A 19,439-nucleotide genomic window follows, 5' to 3' on the forward strand; every position below is an offset into this window, starting at 1 on the left:
CCTGCAGTATTTGTAATGGCACTTAGTCCCCCTTCTCCCAGTGCTCCTTTCCCAACTACCTTGTGGGGATAAACAAAGACCCTTGGTAACTTTATGGGACATTCTGCTGTTTTAGTGGCTGAAAAACTAACCTTATTGAAGTCACCCACTAAGAAAAGGCCACCCTTCAGTTCCCTGATGTCTGTCTTCTCCCAGAAGGAGACACAGGAGGAAGACACAAAACTTAATTTAATAGAAATTTTGTTTGTAGTTCTTACATTCTCAGTGTGAGCTGAGCTAGAACCCACTGCCCCACCAAGTGGCCCAGTAATGGAGGCAGGGAAGAAAGGGAGCTGGTGGGGGTATCAGAGCTCAAGCCCTAGGAGCCCAAATCTTCCTCAGTGCTGGGGGGCTGAGGGATCCATCCTCTTCTCCTGCCCCCCTCTGGGCTCCAGGAAGGAGAACAGATGAAATCTTGGGCCTGGGGCTACTCCACACCCCACATGCCCCAAGGTTGGAAGGGGAACTAAGGGATCTAAAGGGGAGAAGGGGACAGAAGAAGGCAAAGATGTCAAAAAAGATGGGGGCCGACAGAGAATCAGACAAAACACCAATAAAAAAAAGGGGGGAGGGCAGGAACAATACCAAAATCTACCCCAAATTGGAACCCGCCTGGAAAAAAGGAAAGTTCTCCAGTCTCATAGAGACATTATTTGGCGTGGCCAGCTCTGTGACGGGAGCGCTCAGGCCTCAGTCCAGCCCTGGAAGCGATGGTGTGGCCCCTACAGCTCATCCTTGGCCTGGCCAGCAGCAGCATCTTCCTCCTCATCCTCATCCTTATCATCCTCGTCCTCCTCATCTTCATCTTTGTCCTCATCGTCGTCTTTGTCTGCCTCCTCCTCCTCCTTGCGCTTCTTGTCCTCCTCCTCCTCCTTCAGTCTCTGCTCCTCATCCTGCTTGTCCTTCATTTGCTTTTCTGCTGCCTGCACGCAGACCACAAACTCAAGGCCTGGCCCCCCACCTGCCTGCCCTGCCCACCCCTCGACCCAGGAGCGGACACTTGTCCCACCTTTGTGACTCCCCACGTCTCATTGCCAAACTCTTCGGCATATGCTTCATCATTGGTGATGAGGAAGTTGTCAAAGATGGTACCAGACTTGACCTGGAGAGATGAATGATGGATGGAAGGATGGTCAGAGTAGGGACACTCCGTGGCCCTGGCCTCAGGTTCCATAACCACTGCACATTGCCACAGCCTAACGTTGTGATTAAAAAAAAAAACAAGCTGACTGGGTTCAAAACCTCTATGACCTTGGACTGGTGAATTCTCCGCATTTTAGTATCTTCATCTATATAATGGGGTCTCACCCCCTTTTGCATATATTTTTCTAGTACCTACCATGTGTCAGGTTCTAGGCACAGAAGGAGTACATCATTGAACAAAAAGAAAAAATGTGGTACCTCTGAAGCTAATTTTTTAATGGGACTATCTAACCACCTTTTAGGTCATTGGGGCAGGTCATTGGGGCAGTTAATGAGATGGTTTAGATAAAGTTTCTTGAAGAAGTGCCTAGCACAAAGTATACAGAACCTCAAAGAGGTTTGTGTGTGAGAGGGTGGATGGGGGAGGTCCTGTGATATAGACCAGGAAATTCTTCAGAAAAAGCACCATTTTAGACTCATACCTGCCTAGGAATGAATCCCACCCTTGTCCCTGTCCTCCTGGGTGATTCTGAGCACTTGAGGTCCCCTAGGGATCCTCCTGTTCCCTCCGTATCGCACCTGCCAAAGGTCTAGGCCCAGAACGGCGAAGTTTTCATAAGCATAGATACTGCTATCAGGAGAATACTCGGGGTTGTCAATCTCTGGATGAATCCAAGTGCCCTTGTAATCTGGGTTGTCAATCTGCCGGGGCTTCCACTCGCCCTGCGGAAGAAGGAAACTGGAAGATGAGTGGAAGTCAGTGTGCTCCCCACTATTTACCCGCTCTGCTTGGAGCCCCAAGACCACCTTGTATTCTGGGTTCTGAATCACTGGTGGTTCCCACTCTCCATCCATCTCTTCATCCCAGTCCTCAGGCTTCTTAGCATCGGGGTCAGGGATGTGCTCGGGCTTGTCCCAGTCCTAAGAGTACATGAGGAGGTCAAAGCCATCCCAGCTCTCCACCACCCCTCTATGGTGGGAAGCCCCTGCCCAAGCACCAACCTCAGGTTTGGAGTCTGTAGGGTCATCAATCTTGGCCCGCTCATCCCAGTCTTCAGGCTTTGAAGCATCAGGATCCTTTATCTTCTTGGGTGGCAGGAAGTCCCAATCATCCTCCAGAGAGCCAGACTCCACCTGGCTATTGTCAATTTTTACCTCGTAGGTGTTATCGGGCCGTACAATCAGTGTATACAGGTGTGTGAATTCATCATCCTGAAGAAGGCAGGAGATGAGTGGCCCTGCCCACTGGACTGGCCTCTGAGCCTACCCCAGGCAGCCATTTGATACCACCCCCAGGCACACCTTGCAACGGATGTCCTTGTTGATGAGCACGTTCTTGCCCTTGTAGTTGAAGATAACATGAACCTTCTTGGTCCCAGGGCCACAGATGTCAGGGCCTAGGTGAGAAGCAGGTCCAGTTAAGGGTCAGAGGTGGCCCACCATTGCCAGGCCTCCCACCCCTCTTTACAAAAGGAAAGCTTGACTCTTAAACTCAGATTTATTAAGACTCAAAATATTCAGACCTTGACTATCTCTAAGGCATAATAAATTGAGTACTGAAAAAAAAAACCCACAAAAAAAAACCACTCTCTAGAACTCAGTATTCTCACTTGTAAAACTGGAAAACACCTACATAAGATCTCACAAATTAACAACCTTAGATCAACAATAACAATGCAACAATTTGCTGCTGTGACTACCCCCTCAGTTTCCTCTTCAAAGGAGAGTCTGACAATGTATTTCCTAGGCTCTCAGGACTACTTTTCATGGGCTACAAGGAACCCATGGATGGGTCTGTCTCCCTCTAATCAGAGGTCAGCAATAGGGCGGGGCCCCTCACCAAACATGATGTTGTATTCAGAGTCTCCGTGCATGTCAGTCTGGTCCAAACTATCTGGAAATAGCTTTACATAGCCGCCCCCGCAGTCGATGTTCTGCTCATGTTTCACAGTAAACTGCACCACCAACGTCTGGTCCTTGTTGCTGAAAGGTTCAAATCTGGCAGACAAGGCGTAAAAGCGGGCATCCTGGCTCGTCTGCAGCCCTAGCAGAGGACAGTAGTGAGGTCACAGCTGGCCCCAATCCCCAGGGACCCTAAGAATCAAAGATACAGACAGCCATTCCCCTTCCTCTGCCTGCCCTGCTCCTGGGGATGCCCTGGCCGTCAGTGACTAGGGCTTCCTCCAGGAGGTCCTCCTGAATCTCAGCACCCAGCTCCAGGCTCTTACCTTTATCCTTGTCCAGGTCACCATAGAACTTGCCGGCACTGAGGACGAATTTGCCAAAATCCGACTTGTGTTTGGATTCGGTCCAGCGGTCGGTCCACCCGTCTACAGTATCAGAGGGGCAGGTCAGTGTGGCTGTGCTGATTCCTCCCCGCCCCCCAACCCCCTCCGTGGCCGCCCAGTCATATCTACCAGAAGCTACAAACTGCTGCAGACAAGGAAGGAAATCCCCCGAGTGCCCGACCCCAACCTCCAGTTTGACACCTCCTGTAGCTTAAAATATCTTCGGACGAACCCTAACTCCCGCCGCGGGCGGCCGCTGCGCCCTCCATGCTCCCCAGGGACGCGGAAAAGAAGTATCGCCTGCGGCTCTGGTCCCCCAGGCCACTGTGTTGGCCCTCTGAGAAGTAATTACAGGCGACAACGCAGATCTGGGCTGGGGGGCCGGTCGCGTCGTCGGAGCGGCCTCGAGGCGGGGCCAGGCGTTACCTCCATCCAAAAACTGCTCCTTGAAGTACACGGCGGGTTCGGCAGCGACCAGGCCGAGAAGGCCGAGCAGCAGCGGGACGGGTAGCAGCATGGCGGGCCGAGGGGGCGGCGGCGCAAAGCGGGCCCTTTAAGTCACCTCTCCAAAAGCAGCTCTGCAGCACGGACAGACGCTGCCGCTGGCCGTGCGTTTTTATACACAACCGCCCTTCAAACCAACATGGCCCTACCTCTTAGCCCGCCCCTCATGCCTTTTCATTGGTTAGAAGCCACGGTTCTGACTTTCCATTGGGCCCTCCTCAGATCAGCATGTTAGGCTGTGCCTCGGAACGCTGGGTTCCCAGATGGCCGATTTCTATTGGCCGCACCACTGGCCAATGAGGGTCGACCACGCGTTGTGGGGGACACCCACCGGTGGGGTAGGGGCCTCCAGCCCCTCAGGCCGGGCCATGTGACCAGACCTTGGTCCAACCCCGCCCTCGCTCGCGCGCTTAGGTCAGGATCCGGACGTTTAAAGAACCGGCGCGAGAGCGCAGGTGTCATCCCGCAGGATTAGGACCCTGCTCCAGCCTTCCCTCCTCCTATCCCCTCTGCTGGGAGGTGTGAGCAAGGTTTTCTGTCCTGTATTGGAGAACACCCAATACGAGTCGCCGTCTCTCTCTGCCTCTGTCCCTCTCCCACCGCACCTATTGCTCCACCCCCAGGATGAAGCAGAGGGCACCAAGGGCTTGGGCTCTGGGTCTTCACTTCAAACTTGACCCCGGCGCCACAGTCATGCAGAGGGAATTCTAGATCTCCCCTCTGTGCGGTCCCTAGTGCCTGGCATCCTGGACGACTGCTGCCGCGTGACCTGGGGCAAGCTACTTAGCCTCTCTAAAGTCACAGGAGCTCCTGAGAGGCCAGAAGAGCGACCCTGAGCAGCGGCTGCCCAGTAGAAATGCTTTTAAAGCTTTTAGGATATCCTGGGACAGGGAAGGAAGCCCAGAAGGCTCGAAGATGTGACTATAGGCTGTGATTGCTAGAGCCCGGTAAGGTTGTTACCCTAATTGCAGCCTGCCTCTCCTTTACTACCCCGCCTCCCCCCATCCCACCTCCACCCCCACCCCATCCCCAGTAAATGAAAGGGGTCGCTGCTTTGTGGTCTTCCACAAACGGCCTGGCTTTTGCAATTAAACGGCCAAAGATGAGAGAGCAGGGGGTTCCGTTGGAGAGGAAGAAAGTAGACCGATGGTAAAGAAGATAAGATCTAAGGGAGAGAGGCAGGACTCCTGTGTTTCTCTCACATCAGAGTCAGATGACTGACAGTGTGGAACACCTTCAGGAAGGAGGAGGGCTAGGGGTTTTCCAAACTCTGAACAAAAAGGCCCTGGATCTGGAAACTTGGGAGTGAACTGAGGACTGGGGGGAGCTGGGGAATCTTGGCAACAGGGCAGGGCTGGGGATCTTTCCCACTAGTGGCGGGGATTCAGAAAAGGGAGAAATTAGGGGTTTTGGAGAAGTTGGGATTCTGCCCTGCCCCCCAGGCCTTATGGCCCAACCTGGCCCCCTTAGAAGGAGTCCCACATCTGGGGTGATCACTCCAGGCCCTCCTGTCTTCCTTCCCTTCCACTAAGTGCCATGGACACGAGTTTGGTGTTTCCTGTCTGAGGGTAGACTCTGTGCTGTCTTGTTCACTTCACCATTCCCTGGTGTCTCCTGCAGCACCTGGCACAGAGCAGGCTTAAAACCCTCTTGATCTGTGGTAGAAGGAAGGACTCTTGAGGAAGTTTTTTTTGTAATGGGAAAAGTGCTTTGAAGGAGAGGAGGGACTTTGAGGAATGTATTCTGATTTTTTAAAAATCAGTACTTCACTGTAGGGTCATGATTGGGGGGGTATTAGTAACCCCATTTTCTAGGTTCAAATAACAATTGTGATGGTTAAGTGAGTAAAGGCATACTGCTTAGAATAGTGCCTGACACACAATCCACACTCAATTTAGTATTAACAAATATGCATACATGTGTAGGCACTATTTCACAATTCTCACAATAAGCTGGGCTCATATTATCTCCATCCAGATGAGGAAACTGAAACAGAAAGATTAAGAGATTTAACTGAGTGACATAAATGGCAGACCTGAGATTACAATGTACTTGTGCTGTCTAGTAGTCTTCACTGACCACATGGGACTGTTGACCATTTGAAATGTGGCTGCTCTGAACTGAAATGGAAATGGAAAATACACATCACATTTTCAAGGCTTAGTATGGAAAAAAGAATGTAAAACATTTCATTAGAAATGTTATAAAGTGTTGCCCTAGTCAGCCGTGGGCAAACTACGGCCCGCGGGCCGGATCCGGCTGTTCTATCTGGTTCTCTTGCTCTCCCCTCCGCTCCTTTACTTTGAATTTATATTAGTTCACACAAACACTCCATTCATGCTTTTGTTCCGGCCCTCCGGTCCAGTTTAAGAACCCATTGTGGCCCTCGAGTCAAAAAGTTTGCCCACCCCTGCCCTAGCTGGTTCGGCTCAATGGATAGGGTCAGCCTGCAGACTGAAGGGTCCCAGGTTCGATTCTGGTCAAGGGCACGGACCTCAGTTGCAGGCTCCTCCCTGGCCTGGGCCCTGGTCAGAGCTCCTGTAGGAGGCAACCAATCGATGTGTTTCTCTCACATCAATATTTCTTACTTTTTTTTCTCACTGTCTTTCCCTCTCTCTCTTTTTTTTTTTTTTTTTTTTTTGTCTTTCCCTCTTTTTTCCACTCTCTCTAAAAATCAATGGAAAAATACCCTCAGGTGATGATTAAAAAATAAATAAAATAAAGAAATGTTATAAAGTATTTAAGTGACAAATGAACATATCAGATTTCATTAGTTCTTCACATTAATTTCACCCATTTTTTAAAAATATATTTTATTGATTTTTTTTATAGAGAGGAAGGGAGAGGAATAGAGAGTTAGAAACATCGATGAGAGAGAAACATCGATCAGTTGCCTCCTGCACACCTCCCACTGGGGATGTGCCCACAACCAAGGTACATGCCCTTGACCGGAATCGAACCTGGGACCCTTCAGTCCGCAGGCCGACGCTCTATCCACTGAGCCAAACCGATCAGGGCGCCCATTTTGTTTATAACGTGGCTACTAGAACATTTTAAATTACATTTGTGCCTTACATTACATATCTAAGGCCAGCACTGATTTAGACCATGCATTATTGCCCTGGCATTGATCTCCTCAGAGCATAGAGTAGGGAGCTGGATGGGACCTGGGGTGATTACAATTTCTTTTATTTTTTAAAAATATATTTTATTGACTTTTTTTTATAGAGAGGAAGGGAGAGGGATAGTTAGAAACATCGATGAGAGAGAAACATCGATCAGCTGCCTCCGCACACCTCCTACTGGGGATGTGCCCACAACCAAGGTACATGCCCTTGACCGGAATCGAACCCGGGACCCTTCAGTCCGCAGGCCGACGCTCTATCCACTGAGCCAAACCGGCTAAGGCTGGGGTGATTACAATTTCTGATTCCATCCCTACCAGCTCCTTATAAACCATGCACAAATCATAGTACTCTCTGAGCCTCAGTTTTCACATCTTCGAAATGGGGATTATATCAATATCTACATCAAAGTTTTGGGGAAAATAAAATAACACACCTGAAGCATTTAACACTGGGCTGGGCACACAGGTGGATGTCCAGGTAGCTGCTATAACTATAACTTGGACTATAACTATTATTAGGTGGGTCCCTCTCCCCTCTTTAAATAGGGATGGTCCCTACCCAGCCTCTCTGAAAATTTTAAAGTAGTTGATATCAGCAGAATGATTAGCTCTGGAGCCCACCACCCACAGTTCTTCTACAGGGTAAGAGAATCCCAGAAGGATTAAGGGCTCCAAGGCCGAGAGAAGGAGGAAGTCCAAGGTCACACAGCCTGCTGCAGGTGGGCTAGATAAAACTTAAAACAACGCTGTGACTCTGTCCTTTAGGTCAATCAATTTGACCTCTCCAGTCAAGCAGACACCACAAGTCCAGCTCGAGCGCAGGTAAAGACTGAGGGCGGGGTTGAGGGGGGAAAGACTGAGTCCACGCTTTGAGGTTCAATTGACACACTCAAGATGGCAACGCCCTAAGCCCTACAGGACTACCAGCCGCCTTCAAGATGGCGGCGCATGCTCTAGCGCCGGTTCCGCTTCCGGTGGTCCCGCTTCCGGTGGTTCCGGCCCTGGAGCCGGGACACGCTTTGCGCGCAGGGAATAATCATGGCGGATAGCCCGGTGGCACAAGGGCTGCTGCGGCGGCTGGAGTTGGTCGATGGCGGCCTGGACAGCGCGGAGCTGGCGGCCGAGCTGGGCGTGGACCACCAAGCCGTGGTGGGTGCCGTGAAGAGCCTGCAGGCGCTGGGCGAGGTGAGCCGGGCCTCTACGCTTTGGCACATGGAGTTCCCTTACCAGGAGGACACTGGTGCCTCCAGGCCAAACGCCCTCAGACCTAGTTAGGGGTAACCCTAAGTGTTCAACTCCGGGCGCGCAGGCAGGGAATCAGGAACGAATAAGGGCCCAGGCGCACCGATGTGCCTCTTGCAGAAAACGTCCTTTGAGGGGATAAGCAGCCTTGGGGCGTGGGACGGGGGGTTACTATGGTGGAGAAGGAAGACGGGATCGCTGCCCTCACGGAGACTGCGATCTCATGGGGGAGGTACTCTCGGGACTAGAGTGCTGGAGGAAGCACAGGGAACCCAGAGACAACAGCTGACCCAGCCTTGGGAGTCAGGGAGAGCATCCCAGAGGAAGTGACCGCAGAGTTGGGTCTCTGTCTTGAGGAATGCCATAGCACCTAGAGGATCAGTTGGGGGGAGGGGGAGGAGAGGATGTGGGGTGAGAGAGACAGCAGATCCAGAATTTGCAAGGTCATGTAGGTCTCTCACAGGGTACTGGAGAGCCATAACACGAGCTGGAGCTAGTCCCCAGTGTGTGTCGCCTTCATCACTCTTGGGAACGACTGGCAGGAGCAAGATCTAAGATGAGGGGATGAGGGCAGAGGCTGGCACATCCCCAAACTAGAGGGCCTGGTGTCTGGCTGTAGGGAGGCAGCTGGAATGAAGAGGTGGTTCGGGAGAGGCAAGGGGAGCACAAATGAAGCCCAATCTTCTGATCTGGATAAGTGAAGGGTAATGGAGTCACAAGGGGAGGATGCTGAAGGGCCCATGGGCCACCCAGGAGGCTGGATCCATGAGGGGAGGACATAGAAGAGAAGTCTGGGCTGTTCATTCATCAAACTTACCTCCTGTGCCCCACTCTGGTCTCAACTTTATTTATCATTCAATCTTTGCCATGATCATAGGATGATGGTAGTGTTATTATCCCCATTTTGCAGATGTGACCACTCCTAAGTACTGAGCAATAACTTGAGCAGTGTCACTAGAAGAGACAGGCAAATCTGTATTTGAAAGTAGGTGGTGTTAACATAAAAAATAAACAAACATTGAAACCTGTAGATAATTTTTGTGAGTTTATTTGAGCCAAACTGTCGACATATGCCGGGAAGCAGGACCTCAACGAATTGAGATAATGCTCCGGAGAATGGTGGGTTATATCTGTACTTATACATTGTAAGCAAAGGAAAGGGACGTAGATGGGTTACATGAAATCCATTGGGCATAGATTATAGGATAAAAAGTGAAATGATGGACATAGGCTTCTTTTACATAGATGGATAGGGGATAGTTTAACATAATTAACAGTTGAGGATTAACTTGATAACAATAACAATGAGGAAATGTTCTGTGCCAGTTGTTGTGCCCTGAGGGGTCTGGAAAAAAAGAGAAGTTACAAGTTACCCAGACATTTCACAGATATGTTATCTTAGTAAAGATCTAAGTTGATCTTTGTCAGGGAAAATACTGCCTAGGACGTGACTACCCACTATAACCTGTTTATAGTTAAATATTTAATTTTCAGACCATCTTTTGTGGTTATTTTAGGTCTCTGAGTTTGCAAGATTGCCATGCAGGCCTCCCCTGAGCTTGTCAGGTTAGCATGTGGCCCCTTTTGTCCACAGTGGTCAGGCTGCAGAGCCCAAGGTTGTCAGTTCCAAGAAGGGATTGAAGCTATGTATGGTGTGTGGGGTCATAGTATCTTGACTGGTGTGAAATTGACAATCCTCTGACATAGAGCCCACCACACCTTGCTCTCATGGATAAGAAAACTTGTTCAGGAAGGTTGAGCATCTTTCCCAAGGTGAGAGCTGGGAATTAGAATAAAGGGGGAACTAGGAGGACCTGTGGGCCCCACCCAGCCTTGCCACTGTGTGACCTGAACCCCACCCTAATCACAGAGCTTCAAGTTCCCCTGTGTGATGTTGACCTCCAGGGCCTTTCTCTGACACTTTAGTCATTGATATGCAAATGTAAAGGCAAATCAGTTCATCTGAGTTCTTTAAAATCTTCCCCAAGTTAAAAAATACATTTTTCTTCCCAGCTTCAAAAGTGACAGAATTTGTCTTCTGCCAGGTAACACCCTTAGTACTTTACCTCACCCTGGGAGGTATGAACAGTATTTATTGTTGTCCCTGTGTCATAGAAGGGAGACTGAGGCTCAGCAAGAGTTAAATCACTTGGCTGGGAAGTGGTGCAATTGAGATGTGAAGCCAGCTTTAGGGGCTGTGCTTTGATCTTGGCTTCAGTGCTTCGGCAAGGGGGTGCCCAGCTCTGAACCTTGTCCCTACCTGTGCCTCCTTTCTCCTGCAGATCATCGATGCTGAGCTACGCTCCACCAAGCACTGGGAGCTTACTGCAGAGGGCCAGGAGATTGACCGGGAGGGCAGCCATGAGGCCCGGGTGTTTCATAGTGTCCCTCCAGAGGGCCTGCCCCAGAGTGAGCTCATGGTAGGGTCCGGGGAGGGGGTGGTAGGGCTTAGGGAGGTGATGGGGTGAAGGTGGCCCTTGTGTCCCCCTCACTGTAGCCTTGCTCCCTCAGCGACTGCCCAGTGGCAAGGTGGGCTTCAGCAAGGCCATGTCCAACAAGTGGATCCGTGTGGACAAGAGTGCTGCTGATGGGCCCCGGGTGTTCCGAGTGGTGAGTCCCTATGGGCAGGCAGGTGGGCCTCTGGCTCTCACAGCCCTTCATAACCATTGTCCCATCATTGTGGCAGGTGGACAGCGTGGAGGATGAGGTGCAACGGCGGCTCCAGCTTGTCCGGAGTGGACAGGCTGAGAAACTGGGCGAGAAAGAAAGGAGTGAACTCAAGAAGAGGAAACTGCTGACCGAAGTGTGAGTGGCTGCTACCTTCAGTCTCAGACTCATGTCACCTGTGTGTCCTGGAGTGGGAGAAGGGAAAGGAGAGCTGTTCTGGACACACTAGGCTAAGGTTCTGTAAGTCCCTCCCAGCCCCTCTTCCACTGTGGTTGTGAAGCAGACAAGCCAGGTTCATGCCACCTAGGGCTATGGCACGTGCTGTGCCTTCTGCCAAGAATGACCTTCCTGCTGATCTTCAAGGCACGTTCCAGCATCCAACTTCTGTTCATGTGTCACCTTATAGGGGCCACCTTTCCTCCCTGCGATTCCCACAAAAGCCACTCACCTAGTCTGTCTCTTTTTCCCTGTTTATTTCTTTCACAGTTCTAAACCCTGCCTGAAATTAATTGAATGCTGGGACCTGGACAGCTGGGTTCTCTGCTCTCCCAGGGCTGCCTTCCCTTTGAGTAGACACTGAATGGAGGTGGACTGCCCAATGCATGTCCTGGCTCTGCCACTTTCTAACTCTGTGACCTTGGCCAAGTCACCTGATCTGTCTAGGACTCCAGTTTTTTCATCTGTAAAATGGCCCCTTTTCACAAGATTGTGAGGTGACGTCAATGGAACAGAGCTGGCATAGGATAACTTTATTAACCTAAACTTTACCTATTATTATTACTCACAGCTGTATGCTTAGTGCCTTGAATGGGCTCTGGTACACAGTGTGTTCCCAATAAGTGTTTGGTGAATGAACTCAGGATGTAGGTAGGGGCCAAATAAAAGGATTTTAGGTGACAGTAAATATCAGGAAGAAAATAAAGCAGAGTGACTTGGTGGGTTGTGTTGGGGTCAGCATCATATGGGAGATCAACGGAAGCTTCTTAGAACTTGACAGTGGTATCATATCCCTTCCCTCCTTTGGCCATAGGACGCTGAAGAACTACTGGGTGAGCAAAGGCAGTGCCTTCAGCACCAGCATCTCTAAGCAGGAAGCAGAGCTGAACCCAGAGATGATCTCCAAGTAGGGGCAGCCCCAGGGTCGGGGGTCAGTGGGGTGTAGGGGTGGGCAGTATCCACCAGGCCCATGTACCCTGCATCCCCACCCACAGTGGCTCCTGGCGGGACCGGCCCTTCAAGTCCTACAACTTCTCAGCCCATGGCATCCTCCCAGACAGTGGCCACCTGCACCCTTTGCTGAAAGTTCGCACCCAGTTCCGGCAGATCTTCCTGGAGATGGGGTGAGCAAGGGGCCAGAGGTGGGGCCGGGCCAGCCACCTCAGGGCAGGGTAGTCAGGCCACATCTCCCGCCAGGTTCACTGAGATGCCGACCGACAACTTCATCGAGAGCTCCTTCTGGAACTTTGATGCACTCTTCCAGCCCCAGCAGCACCCAGCACGAGACCAGCATGACACCTTCTTCCTGAAAGGTGAATGGGCCCCGGTGTGCCATCAGAGGTGCTGGGCCTGGGTAGAGCCTTTTGGGGTGGTATACCATTTTACAAAATAAATTCCATCCTCCTCAGCATGGCCAGCAAGGCTTGTGTGAGCCAGTCATGTCAACTTCTGTGGTCTCCTCCTCCCACTGGCCCTCTTGACCACCTCTGGGCATTTGCCTGTGCTGTGCCTTCTGCTGAGAACTGTTTTCTCCTGGATCTTTATGGTGGGCTCCAGCATCAAACGTCCATTCACATATCATCACCTCAGAGTCCATCCTGACGTGCCTTTTTCCCCCGTGTTCTAAAAATCCTTCCCCTTAACTTTCAACCTTGGTTCCCATTCATTTCTTTTCCTTCACAATTCTTAGTACTATATGAAATTGAATGACTTCCACAATGGTTGTTGTCTTCCCCATTAGGAGGACGTTAAGAATTTACACATTCCCAAAACAAATGGTTACTGAGCTCCGCCTCTGTGCCAAGGTCTCTTATAAACACCTGGGTCACAGCCATGAATGGAACAGAAGTCCTTGCCCTGGTAATCTGCATCCTGGTGGGGAGACATGTATTAAATCCTGAATAAGCTATAAGTTCAGTAATGCAAGATGGCAGTAAATGCAAAGGGAGGAAATGGCATGGGGCAGGGGCTGTCAATTTTTTAAAAAGTCTTTGCTGCCCTAGCCCAGTGGCTCAGTTGTTTAGAGTGATGTCCCATTACACCAAGGTTGCAGGTTCAATCCCTGGTCAGGGCACATCCATAAAGCAACCAATGAATGCATAAATAAGTAGAACAACAAATCGATGTTCCTTCCTCTCTGAAATGAATTTTTTTTTTAATCCTCACCTGAGGATATTTTTCCATTGATTTTAGAGAAAGTGGAAGAGAGAGGTAAAGACAGAGAGAAACATTGATGTGAGAGAGACACATTGACTGGTTGACTCCTGCATGCACCCTGACTAGGGCCTGGGCTGGGGAGGAGCCTGCAACTGAAGTATGTGCCCTTGACCGGAATTGAGCCCAGGACCCTTCAGTCCACAAGCCAATGCTCTATCCACTGAGCCAAACCAGCTAGGGCTGAAATAAATTTTTAAAAAATATGTAGCTCTGGCCAATGTTTCTCAGTGGTTAGAGTGTTGACTGGTGCACCAAAGGGTTGCAGATATGATCCCTGGTCATGGTCAGGGTCAGGCACAAGTGGGAGGCCACCAATCAATGTGTCTATCTCTATCTCTCTCCCACCCGCCCCTCTTTAAAAATCAATAGAAACATTTCCTCAGGTCAGGTCAGAATTTAATATAAATAAATACATATATATATACTAGAGGCCCGGTGCACGAATTTCGTGCAGGGGCGGGGGGCGGGGCATGTCCCTCAGCCTGGCCTGTGTCCTCGGGGGATGTCTAACTGGCCTAAACCGGCAATCAGACATCCCTCTCGCAATCCAGGATGCTGCATGCACCAGTGACCATACTTTTCATACAGGTGAAAGGCATCTTGCTGTTGTATGGGCAGCTGTATTTTTTTGCCCTGATTATAAAAAGTAGTACATAACATGATCCTTCTGAGGCAGTAGTACCATTTTCCCCATCTTATGCATGGAAAAACTGAAGCAGAGAGAAGTTAAGTAATAGGCTTTGTCGCACAGTTATAAGTATCAGAATCAGGGCTGACCACAAAATGTGCAAGCCAGAGTCCATGCATGTCATCGCTGCATCATCCTGTTTTTTCAGTGTTAGAGTAGCCTTGCCAGGTTTTAATTTTTAAATCTAAGAGACTTTCCAATATATAGGGTAGGGTCCCTAGGCCTGGCCAGCAATCAGGGCTGATCTGTGGAGCGATTGGCCTCCCGTCACCCCGCCCCCCACCCTGCTGGCTGGCCCTGCCCCCACTGGTAGCCTCCCTATCGGGGGCAGACGCTGAACACAGGAGCTGCGCCCCCCTCCGCTCCCCGCAACTGGTGGTCAGTGCGCATCATAGCAGTAACCAGTTGTTCTGCCATTTGGTTGATTTGCATATTAGGGTTTTATTATATAGGATGTCTTTGCTTAAGCAAAGACCAACCGAGGTGAGGGAGGGAATTATATCTGGAGAAGGGACATTCCAGGCAGAGGGAATAGCCAGTACAAAGGCCCTGAGGTTCAAACGAGCCTGGTGTGCTTACAGATCAGCTGGTAGGCTCTGTGACTAAAGGAAGTGATGAATTAGGAATGGGTGGATGAGAACAGGGAGTTGATTGGGGACCACAGAGAGGACTTTGACTTTTTCTCCCATTGAAATGGGAACTGTGGAAGTTTCTGGGCAGAGAAGGATGTGACTGGCTTAGGTGTTCCCAGATGCTCTCTGGCTGCAATGACAGGTGAGGGCGGAAGCTGCACTGTCACTGTCTGTCCTCTGTGCAGTGGCTGTTTGAGAAATGCTTTTTGACTGACCAGACGATGCTCTGTCCTCCCCAGATCCAGCCGATTCCCTGCAGCTCCCTATGGACTACGTCCGTCGGGTCAAGCGGATCCACTCCCATGGTGGCTATGGCTCACAAGGGTGAGGCAGGACCAGGACTTTGGGGTGTTCGGGGAAAGGAAGTTGGGAGCCCAAGGGCATCAGTATGGACTTCGGATTTCCTCTTGAAGGTACAAGTACAATTGGAAGCTGGACGAGGCCCGGAAAAATCTGCTGCGTACACACACCACGGCAGCCAGTGCTCGTGCCCTCTACCGCCTGGCCCAAAAGGTGCAGCTGGGCCTGAGTAGCATGGGGACAGAGAGGGGACTGTCATACTGACCTTCTGACACATGACTTGGCCTGCCTGTCATCTCCAGAAACCCTTCACACCAGCCAAGTACTTTTCCATCGACCGTGTGTTCCGGAATGAAACCCTGGATGCCACTCACCTGGCCGAGTTCCACCAGATCGAGGGTGTTGTGGCTGACCATGGCCTCACCTTGGGCCACCTCATGGGTGTCCTTCGGGAGTTTTTCACCAAGCTAGGTGAGCAGGCAGACCAGGGCAGGTGGTGGTGGTGTGGCCACAGGAGGATGTCTGGGTCACCAGCCTTGTCTTCCACCCAGGTATCACCCAGTTGCGCTTTAAGCCAGCCTACAACCCCTACACTGAACCCAGCATGGAGGTGTTCAGCTACCACCAAGGTCAGAGTGGGACCTGGTGCTATGGCAGGGAGGGAGGTCTGAGGCTTCCCCCTCTTAGCCCCGGTCCCCTCACTGCCAAGCCCACATCCTGCCTCCCAAGCTCACTGCCAGGCCCAACATCACCCACATGAGTTGCTCATCCTTCTCCTGCCCTCACAGGCTTGAAGAAGTGGGTGGAGGTCGGGAACTCTGGGCTCTTCCGTCCTGAAATGCTGCTGCCAATGGGGCTCCCCGAGAATGTGTCAGTCATTGCCTGGGGCCTCTCCTTGGAGCGGTGAGTGCCCAAACCACTTAACATGCGTTTGGCTGCTTTGTTTAGGGGACTTGCCAGGTGTGGAGTCCTGTAGATCTTCAGCACCATCCATTCATTCATGGATAAACTTTAGTGAGCACCTGCTGTGTGCTCTGTTCTGTGCACACACCCCTGCTTCTGTGAAGTTAAGGTCCTAGAGAAGTGAGAAGAATGACAAGTAAATTTAATAAATAATGCCTAGAGTGTGCCTGCAGGAAGGGCTAAGGAGAGGAGGTTGTCAGGGAAGGGCTCACAGAGGAGGTGGCATCTAGCAGACTGGTGGTGGATGACCTGGGAGGATATCTGGGGAGGGGTGTTCCAGGCAGAGGGAATTGCCAGTGCAAAGGCCATGAGGCTGGAGTGTGCCTGCTGTGTTTGGAGGGAGAAAGGGGTGGAGAAGTGGGTGATAGGGCAGATTGTGCAGGGCCTTATGGGCTATGGGAGGACTTGGGCTTCCATTCTGAGGAAGGTGGGAGCCCTCAGAGGAGTTCTGATCAGAGAACAGGACCTGACCTAGTGTTAAAGCATGTCCCCTCTTTCCCTCAAGCCCAACGATGATCAAATACAACATCAACAATATCCGTGAGCTGGTAGGCCACAAGGTGAACCTGCAGATGGTGTACAACAGCCCCTTATGCCGCCTGGATGCCGAACGAGGGTCCCCACAGACACAGGAGACAACATGACATGGGCCGCCCTGGACAGGCCACCCTCCTGAGCCCCTGCTGCCCAGCCCTTGTATCCCTGGCCAGTGGACCCCTTTGTATTTATGAGGCCTCTGTGAGGCTGTCTCCCTGTTCCTGGTATCTCCTCTTCCTCACCCGCCCCAGGGTTCCAGGGGCAGGGGAGCAGGTAACCCATTTGTTCTGATAGGTGGGCCCTAGTGAGCCCTGCAGGTGGCTGCTAGCTAATAAAGTGGGCAGTTACCTTCATCTGGTGCCTTTCCTTAGGAGTGGTGGGGTCCTGTTGGCTCTCCCCAGTTTAGAGTGTGGTTGATGGGAGGAAACTTGGGTGCTAGTGTGAGAGGTGTTGGATTGGGGGCCATGGATCCTCAGGGTCTCCTGGTCAGCTTCAGCCAGTTTTCCCTGGAAAAGATAAGCTCTTTCAAACACTTACTGATCACTTACTGGTGCTAGGCCCTCTTCTAGGTGAAAGGAACAGACCCCTTATCCCTTGGGACAGACATTTGGGAGGGCAAGCAAGCTAAGCTTTTAAAAGCTGCCCCCACCCCCCCTTTACTTTTTTCCCAAAAAAATATAAAAAGATTTACTACTACAATATTTTATAACAATAGAAGGTAGCTGGAAATCCTACATGGTAACATAGACAATATGATACACAACCCCAGGGGGAGGAGGCAAGAGAGAATGTGGCAGAGGCTATCGGTCTAGACTAAGAGCCTTTCAATGGACTGGATCTGCTGCTTCAGCTGGGAGCCTTCTTTCATGGTGACAGAACAGGTGATGACGGGCCTGGAGACCCCGCAGGCCTACCCCAGTGCCTGCTTGGAGCGCACAAACAGGTAGGGCACATTCTTCACAGCAGCGGGAGGTGCAAGATGATCTCCAGGGGCTCTGCGTCTGCAGCCATGACAATGAACTCAGAGATACCTCTCTTAAGGGTTTTGGTGGCCTCATTGACTCCTTTTCGAAGCTGCTTGTAGTTACATGACTGCTGGTTGAGGTCCAATAGATTTTTTGGTGAGGTGGGCATCTGCGTGAGGGTAGGCCTTCAGATTTACATCGGCCTCAGTCATAGCTGTGGTTCCGCGGTCTCGCCTCTCAAGATGCGCCGCTGACATACTTCAGAGAAGGAGTGCTCCACTCGCCCCCCTTACTTTTAAATACTTTTTTTTTTTTTTAAGAATAGTTTATTGACTTTCAGAAAGAGAAACATTGATGCAAGAATGCAACATACATCAGCACACCCCTACTGGGGATTGAGCATGCAACCTGGGCATGTGCCATTGACCAGGAATTAACCTGGCAACTTCCTGGTGCATGGGCCAATGTCGAACCAACTGAGCCACATTGGTCAGGGCTTAAAGATTTTTTAGACCAATTTTAGGTTCATAGCAACATTGAGTGGAAGGTACAGAGATTTCCCATGTACCTCCTGCCCCCACAACCTACACAGCCTCCCTCACTATCAACACCCCCACTACAGTGGTGCTTTTGTTAAAACTGATGAACCTGCATTGACACATCATGTGAATAAACAACGGTGCATTCTGTGTTGTACATTGTATGGGTTTGGACAAATGGATGATGATATGTAACCATCCTTATGGTATTTTCACTATCCTGAAAGTTGTCTGCTCCCCACCTGTTCATCCCTCCAGCACTGCCCTCCCCCCACAAAATAAACACCCTGCTTTTAAATTCTCATAAGAATGTCAAATGAGCCTAAAATAGATGAATAGGATACAGCTTTGTGAGCCCATTGCTCCCATTGATGAGTGTTTGAGATCTCACACTTCATCTTCATCTGCATGTTTCTATAGAAAATTTTAAAAGCAAATCCCAGCTGCCATGCTGTTCACCCCATGTCTTGTGCACTTTTGAAAATGTGGACAAGCCCTGGCCAGGTAATTTTGTTGGTTAGAGTGTCTTCCCAATCCACCAAGGTTGCACGTTCCATCTTTGGTCAGGATCAACCCATGAATGCATAAGTAAGTGGAGCAACAAGCCCATGTCTCTTCCCCCTTCCTCTCTAAAATCAATTAATAAAAAAAGGTGTGGACAGTTTCTTGGGTGATCACAAGCCCATTGGCACACCCAGTGAAATGGACAAGTCTGGGGCCATAGACATCACTGGTCTCAGGGCACTGTGGGTACCAATCTCCTGAGGGCTCCTCAATCAAATCTTTTTCTCTATTTCAAATAATTTAGTCATACAGAAAAGTACTAACTCATGCAATAAATCCATACTTCCTACGTGCCAGCACTGTTCATGAGCCTTGGCAGTATAGGCAAGTGGACTCAAGCCCCTGCCCTCGGGAGCTGACGTGGGGGGAGGGTGCGCTGGAGACATGATAAACAAGGCATAACACCCAAGGGTCACCCACCCCAGCCCTGCTTTGGTCAAATCTGAACATTGACTATAATGTTTGCTTTGGAACTTTCAGTTTTAGACCTATGTGACCCATGGTTTGAAGACAGGGGCTTGTCCTAGTTCCATCCCCACCCTGCTAAGGTTATTACCAACTCGTGAATTCGATGTCTGTCTTTCTCATATATTTAAACATTTTTTACTACATGTATATATTACATTCCAAGTCATGGCTTATTTTTGCATGTTTTTGAAAGTCATACAAATGATGGGTGCACCATAAAAATCCTCCTGCATCTTGCCTTAACCGGTTTGGCTCAGTGGATGGAGCGTCGGCCTGCGGATTGAAGGGTCCCAGGTTCAATTCCGGTCAAGGGCATGTACCTGGGTTGCGGGCACATCCC

The 19,439-nt window shown here is 50.5% G+C and overlaps 2 protein-coding genes and 1 pseudogene across 5 annotated transcripts; 1 reads left to right on the plus strand and 2 right to left on the minus strand.

The window, feature by feature from the left end:
- Nucleotides 1–210: 210 nt before the first annotated feature.
- On the minus strand, nt 211–4,109 carry CALR (calreticulin). Of its 2 annotated transcripts, XM_080671736.1 has the most exons (10): nt 3,897–4,085; nt 3,411–3,512; nt 3,023–3,226; nt 2,485–2,579; nt 2,185–2,394; nt 1,990–2,103; nt 1,762–1,905; nt 1,049–1,141; nt 925–962; nt 211–872 (listed from the first exon to the last, which is right to left on the minus strand). In XM_080671736.1, exons 1-10 carry the CDS (start codon nt 3,985–3,987, stop codon nt 689–691), a joined length of 1,275 nt encoding a protein of 424 aa, XP_080527862.1. In that variant the 5' UTR covers nt 3,988–4,085; the 3' UTR covers nt 211–688. The 2 variants fall into 2 exon arrangements, with proteins under 2 accessions (XP_080527862.1, XP_080527863.1); XM_080671737.1 differs by having other exon boundaries at nt 211–962; nt 3,897–4,109.
- Nucleotides 4,110–8,089: 3,980 nt separating this feature from the next.
- On the plus strand, nt 8,090–18,223 carry FARSA (phenylalanyl-tRNA synthetase subunit alpha). Of its 2 annotated transcripts, none has more exons than XM_080673816.1 (13): nt 8,090–8,286; nt 10,626–10,763; nt 10,855–10,953; nt 11,030–11,148; nt 12,041–12,133; nt 12,222–12,350; nt 12,424–12,539; nt 15,003–15,087; nt 15,177–15,276; nt 15,366–15,534; nt 15,615–15,692; nt 15,852–15,966; nt 16,532–18,223. In XM_080673816.1, exons 1-13 carry the CDS (start codon nt 8,140–8,142, stop codon nt 16,668–16,670), a joined length of 1,527 nt encoding a protein of 508 aa, XP_080529942.1. In that variant the 5' UTR covers nt 8,090–8,139; the 3' UTR covers nt 16,671–18,223. The 2 variants fall into 2 exon arrangements, with proteins under 2 accessions (XP_080529942.1, XP_080529941.1); XM_080673815.1 differs by having other exon boundaries at nt 8,114–8,286; nt 10,626–10,752; nt 10,841–10,953; nt 16,532–16,915.
- LOC308250890 (NHP2-like protein 1) lies at nt 17,372–17,785 on the minus strand (annotated as a pseudogene). The gene has a single exon. The product of its transcript is annotated as an NHP2-like protein 1 (transcript).
- Nucleotides 18,224–19,439: the final 1,216 nt, after the last annotated feature.

This window comes from Plecotus auritus (assembly GCF_963455305.1).
Source record: "Plecotus auritus genome assembly, chromosome: 6".
In the NCBI taxonomy this organism is placed as follows: Eukaryota; Metazoa; Chordata; class Mammalia; order Chiroptera; family Vespertilionidae; genus Plecotus; species Plecotus auritus.

What these genes read in the sequence shown, in the direction of transcription:
- CALR (XM_080671736.1), bottom strand. Translation starts at nt 3,987, where the DNA reads ATGCTGCTACCCGTCCCGCTGCTGCTCGGCCTTCTCGGCCTGGTCGCT. An exon ending in GGAGCAGTTTTTGGATGGAG is followed by an intron (nt 3,513 to 3,896) that starts GTAACGCCTGGC and finishes CTGATACTGTAG; the next exon opens with ACGGGTGGACCGACCGCTGG. An exon ending in AAGGACAAGCAGGATGAGGA is followed by an intron (nt 873 to 924) that starts GCAGAGACTGAA and finishes GAGGAGGAGGAG; the next exon opens with GCAGACAAAGACGACGATGA.
- FARSA (XM_080673815.1), top strand. Translation starts at nt 8,140, where the DNA reads ATGGCGGATAGCCCGGTGGCACAAGGGCTGCTGCGGCGGCTGGAGTTG. An exon ending in GGCCCCGGGTGTTCCGAGTG is followed by an intron (nt 10,954 to 11,029) that starts GTGAGTCCCTAT and finishes TCATTGTGGCAG; the next exon opens with GTGGACAGCGTGGAGGATGA. An exon ending in TGGGGCCTCTCCTTGGAGCG is followed by an intron (nt 15,967 to 16,531) that starts GTGAGTGCCCAA and finishes CTTTCCCTCAAG; the next exon opens with CCCAACGATGATCAAATACA.